We start from the raw sequence: 6,000 nt of genomic DNA, 5'->3' as shown, positions 1-6,000 counted from the left end.
TAACAGGCACCAGAAAAGAAACCAAGAACCACAAGCATAACCTAACCGATATCAGAGAAGATCAGAATGAGCAAATAAACAAAGTAGAAGTAAGAGGGACCCGAAAACATAAATCAAACAATCAAAAGGCACACTACCAACGAAGGCAATAAAAAAAGAAAGACAAAAAACGAAGAGAAGAACAGAAACTTGAGAGAGACAGAGGTCAACTTGTAACAGAGAACCCAAATAAAATATACCCTGCACCAAGACTTTCAAGGATTATGGTCGCGCCACCTGCCTGTCAAGTCTGTGAGGGATTGACGAAAATCAATGGCTGGACCTCTTGTAAGCTCCTTTAAGAAAAGGCAACGATTGTCAGCCTCCGCTTGAAGGTCAGATCAATATAAAGTAAAGAAAATGGGCTTCGTGGGCCACCATGGAACCAGTAATTATAAGTGGGTTAGGCATTGTTATTATTTTACAAGGGTTCCATCTCAAAAAAAAAAAAAAAAAACACACACACACACAAATTCACAATATCAATGATAATACCCATTGAAAATAGGAGCACACAAGTATTTAACCTTTTAAATTATTATTTATTAATATTCAAATAAACTCAATTCTAAATACATGAATACGAGGGAGATTATAAGATAAAGATAAACTTAAATTATCATATTAGTTAAATAAGAATCTTAAACACAAATAATTTTAATTTAGAAAACATTTTCTCAAGGAATCATTCTTCTACCTCAACAGTGAAAGGAATGAAGGAGAAAAGGATTGACCTTGGCGAAGAGAGCAAGAGAAACATTCACATTAGGTCATTGGATTATATGACTACAAAGAAATTATTAAATAAGTTAGAAGTTGTATCTTTTATATATATATATATATATATATATATATATATGGATTATTTATTTATCATGACTCCTGTAATTTTGGTGGTCCAAAATCAGTAAATTTGTTATGATTTTTTTTTTACGTAAAGCTGATTTGATAACGTCATCTAACTGCAAAAAAAACAAAAAATAGTGGGAGGTTGGGCATTGAAGAGACGATCAAATTGCGGTGGAGCACTCCGGTGCCGGGATCGTCTTCGATAGCAGTAGTGGGGTGGTTATAGGTTGCCTAATAATTTGGTGGATTGGGTCGGGATGGAAAGTTAATGATGTGATGGTGCCAGCTGGACAACACTTCTTACAACGTTAAGAGATAATGCTGCCTGAGGGAGGTTAGGCCGTTAGGGTCCGGTGGTGACCTAGTTTTAATCCCAAAGACCTATAACTCTCCTATGTGTAGGGGGGAGGGAGTTTCAGCTTGACATTTACAAGTTTAAAATAAATTTAAAATCTAATTATAGTGTATTGGTTTTTATATATATATAATAATAGTAATGTATCAGGTTGGAGCACCAGAGAACTTGCTGTACGATGTTATTAATTCCTTTAATTGAATGAACCGCACAAAATTTTCATTTTATATAATTTTTTGTATTTTAAAAGTGTTTTTTTTTTTGTTTTATTTTACTTCAAATTAATATTTTTTGTATATATTTTTATATTATTTTGATACACTAATATTAAAAATAATTTTTTTAAAATAAAAAAATAAATTTTTAATATTTTTTTAAATGAAAAAAATTTAAAAAAACAATTATAATCACGTTCTAAAACACAATGAAAGTTTGGATATCAAATACGGACTCTCATAGTGGCTTTTGCATTGCTTTTCCCACCTTTTTTTTAAATTTAAATTAATATTTATTTTAATATTTTTTATTATTTTAAAAACAATTACTATTATATTTCCAAACAAAAAATAATCAAACATACGAGAACAAATTAACCATAATAGTTAATTATAACCTCATGAAAAGTTGATTTCAATTATAAAACACTTGGTGATACAAGAATCTGGATTCAATAACTCCAAAGGAAATCAACCTTCCTCTTAATTTTGCTGAAAAACCGATTAAAAAGAGAGAACATCAAATGCTGAACTCGAAGCAAAAACTGTCACCAGCACTCGTACAACTGAATATCAACACGAAGCCTGAAATAAACTTCACCCTCGAATGCATCAGTCATCAATGTGGCTATTCCTCGAGCCATGAAGAAGTCTCCAGTCCCACCAATCACTGAAACATCCCTTGTCTTGTTCATCAACGGATCAGCACCGGCAAAGTTTATGCTTCCTTTATGCTCAGTAGAGTTAAAAACGAAAGAGAAACCCAGCCAGGCAGTGAAGATTTCTTTCTTGTCATACACATAAATCCCTTGGGCACGACCTATCGGAGCCGAGTGTAGGTCGTTGTCTAAGGTAATGGGGTCATCAAAAACAACCAAGTCACCAAAATGGTTCTGGTTAGCCAATATGGTCTTGTTGCTCCAAGCTGGTGCCCCCACGATTGCCGCGGTTGCGTTCTTGGAGTTCTTGCCGTTGTAAATAATGTCATGGAAGTAGAAGACTAATCTTTTGCATGGTTTATGAACTCGAGATTTTCTGCTAGGGAAAGCAGAGGATTTAGAGAGCAAGAAGAGAAGGAAGAGAGCTAAGATTACTCTTTTAGCTTCCATTTGCTAAGAGCACGGAGAATATATATGAGTTCCTGAAGGAGATGGGAGGAGGCAAGATGCTCAGTCTTCTTATATAGGAGAGCCTGGTTATTGATTTTTGCATAAAGTATGCACTAAAGCTTCGCTTTGAAGACATTGTTGGTGCACTGGCGTTGTTAACTCTACCAGATCAAGAATAATCTGCTTTATCGATCTCTTCGAACAACTCCTCTTAATCTGTTGACTTCAAACCTACGATAGAGATCATGATTGGATGCACATGCACTAAGGGACTCGGTTAACTACTGTTACAGGAATATTTATGAAAAAAGATGAGGAAATTAATCTTGATTTGAAATATTTAAGTGGTGTCAGATTTTTAATGTAAGATCAAAACCATTAATATATCATTATATTAGGCTGTACGTAGCACCATATATAGTAAATCACATCAGGTAGAGGAGCTGATAAGGAGAGACTAAATAGATATATTACGTTTTAAAGAAATATTTAATTATACATATATCCAATTCTGGTATGTTTGTGTGTATTTATTTGTAGATTTCTATAGCCTATTTCTCGCTTCATTTATTTCATTAACTGAAATAATAAGCAGCCGTGTGTTAAATCAGAAAACAGAATAATAATGATCATTGGTGAGGCGGTGCTCTTCTTTTTTGTTTATCCTGTTAATAAATAATAATAAATTTAATATTAACAAAAACTAATATTGAAGGTGAACTCATTGACTATTATACTGGATTGCTACAATCTAGGTGTTTTAATATATGTTATAGTTTAAAATTTTAAGGATATAATTATTGATATACAAGCAATATAAATAATGGACGGATTAAAAACTCGTTAGGTTTTTAATTTTTAATATTTAATTCTTGACATTTTTAATTAATTTTAGAAATTATGGGTGCACATGTGTTGTTCTCTCAATAATAGCGGTTTTCTAATACTGGATCGACTAATTGCATCCGTGGGGTCCACCTAATGTTTATGGTGGAGAGGGGACATGGAGTATAAAATCTCCACATTTCAATACTGGATCAGAGTTCATTTTAAGCCAAAATTATGTAAAAGGATGAAAATGACCAAAAGTCCAAAGTGGGAGGACTAACAATGATTTTTTACCTATAACAGTGTATAACTCCATGTTATAGATGGAAATGGATATCAACGGCTGGGTTTTTTTATATTACCTATCAATTAATAAATTTAAATATTTATATTTTATCAATTGTACAAGGGTATTGATTATTTAACTATTATTTATTATTTAACATAACATAAAATTATATATATATATATATATATATTGAATTAGATTTGGATGGATTTTAAATTGGGTTTAATAATATCTATATCTTATTATTTATTTGATGGTGAGATTGGTATAATTAAAAAATAAAAATAGAGGAATTTGTGACGATTTTTTTCCATATCATTTCAGATCTCCATGTGGCCTATATATATAATTTTTAAAGGGTGAGATTTGAGGTATTTTTGTGGTAAAAAAATGGTTGCCTGGGAAGGAGGTATTTCAGCCATCACAGGCAGGGTTATTGGAAAAAAAGGAGGGAAAGGTTAGCAAATGTCTCAGCAGATCACCAAAACGTACAAAAAACATGTTATCTTCATACCACCTGTTTTATAAATACAAAAAAAAATTATTTTTATGTTTTTATTTTTATCCCTATCTTTTTAATTAAATATATTTTTGTCCTTACTATTTCTGTTTTTTTATCCTAAATTAATAATCAAATCATACCCAAAAGCATGTTTTGAAAACGGTTAATAAAATTGCAAAGGATAAACAACACTTCAATATTCATTCAGTAAAAGATATGAAAAAAAGATGTATGGCTTTGTGATTATGTATGAATCTCTAACAAAAGGTAAGTAATGGTCTACTATGATCTAAAATGATTAATTTTATAAGCTATGTATTATAAGATATTTGTGCATATTTTGATGATTTTGTAAATAAGTCAATTTATTATATTCACATTGCACAATGCCGCAGTGTGTGTATGTTTTATATTGATTAAGTTATTATAATCTTATTATCATTGATTTTAAATTGGTTTTTGTGAATATGAATAATTGTGGTCACTATCAATTAAATTTTGTTTGAAATTAAAGTTCATTTATGCTCCAAGGTTGCTTGGACTAATATATTAAGGTCCTCAAAATGAAGCTCGGAGGAATTAATGATTTTGTTGATAATAGAACTGCATGGAACCTCCAAAACTTCCTAGCTATAAAGTAGTGAAAATGAAATGAATTAAATAGTGCAAGGATATATATCTTCAAAATAATGTCTTATTCAATGAGAAGGGACTGCAACAAAAGCATAACCCGAATTCTCACTCAGTCTTGAACAAATCATGCATATGCGTGATGCTTTTTTTTTACCAACATTCATAGAATTTGATGTCAACTCGGAGCCTGAAGTACACCTCGCCTTCAAAGGCGTCGGTGGCTATGGTAGCAATTCCCCTGTGCATAAAGAAATCCCCAGTGCCTCCGACCACGGATATATCTCTAGTCTTTACCATGATTGGGTCCGCTCCGATGAAGTTTATGGTGCCATGGTGGTCTGTGGAATTGAGGGCAAAAGAAAAGCCTAGCCAGGAAGTGAAGGTGTTTTTGGTATCATAAATATACATGCCTTGTGCCCTACCGACCGGCGGTGAATGAAGATTGTTGTCGAGGGTGATGGGATCATCAAAAACTGCAATGTTGCCAAAATGGAACTGGCTTGCTAAGATGGTTAAGTTGGCGCCTTCCGGCGCCGCCACAATTGCCGAGGTTGCATTGGCAGCGTTCCGGCCATTGTAAATGATGTCATGGAAGTATAGGACTAATTCCTTGCACGGTTTGTACTGCTTCTTCTTCCCCGGATGGGCTGAAGACACAAGAAGAAACGTAAAGAAACAGAGAAGAATACAGGTTGCTCTCATTTTTTTTCCCTGGTGAAGATAGTCTTGGGAGAAATGAAGCAAGATGAGCAAAAACAAGATTTAGACGAAGGAGCTAGTGCTAAAGCTAGAACTTGTGACTTGTGAGTAATTAGCTCTCTACTCCTCCTTATATAATGACCACATTTTTTATCTAATTTGGAATATCATCAATTTAAAAAAAAAGGGGCTGAAAAAATCTCAACAAATCTTGTTGATAAATGGCCCGTGGATTTTTTTTTTTTTTTTTTTTTTTTATTCTGAATTGGGTTTGTCTTCACAGAACTGGTTAACTGGCTACCTACTACACACCCTTTTCATCAATTTTTCTTTTCAAGGATGTTTCCTCTGGCGACTTATATTTCACTTCCAAATAGTATATCATGGATGCTGCCAGAATGCACCTAAAGGCTGTAAAGCGTTATTCCCTCTGCGCCTATGTTATTCGACTAGCAAACGGCAAAGTCATAATAATTAGAATG

General features: G+C 33.0%; 2 protein-coding genes across 2 annotated transcripts; both read right to left on the bottom strand.

Moving 5' to 3' along the window:
* Positions 1-1,832: 1,832 nt before the first annotated feature.
* On the bottom strand, positions 1,833-2,618 carry LOC118033771 (dirigent protein). The gene has a single exon (XM_035038866.2). The coding sequence runs from the start codon at positions 2,565-2,567 to the stop codon at positions 2,007-2,009; it is 561 nt and encodes a 186-aa protein (XP_034894757.1). The 5' UTR covers positions 2,568-2,618; the 3' UTR covers positions 1,833-2,006.
* A 2,244-nt stretch (positions 2,619-4,862) lies between these two features.
* On the bottom strand, positions 4,863-5,641 carry LOC118033772 (disease resistance response protein 206). Its single transcript, XM_035038867.2, has one exon. The coding sequence runs from the start codon at positions 5,519-5,521 to the stop codon at positions 4,970-4,972; it is 552 nt and encodes a 183-aa protein (XP_034894758.1). The 5' UTR covers positions 5,522-5,641; the 3' UTR covers positions 4,863-4,969.
* Positions 5,642-6,000: the final 359 nt, after the last annotated feature.

The sequence above is a fragment of the Populus alba genome, chromosome 1 (assembly GCF_005239225.2).
Source record: "Populus alba chromosome 1, ASM523922v2, whole genome shotgun sequence".
In the NCBI taxonomy this organism is placed as follows: domain Eukaryota; kingdom Viridiplantae; phylum Streptophyta; class Magnoliopsida; order Malpighiales; family Salicaceae; genus Populus; species Populus alba.
This window is presented reverse-complemented; position numbering and strand designations above follow the sequence as displayed.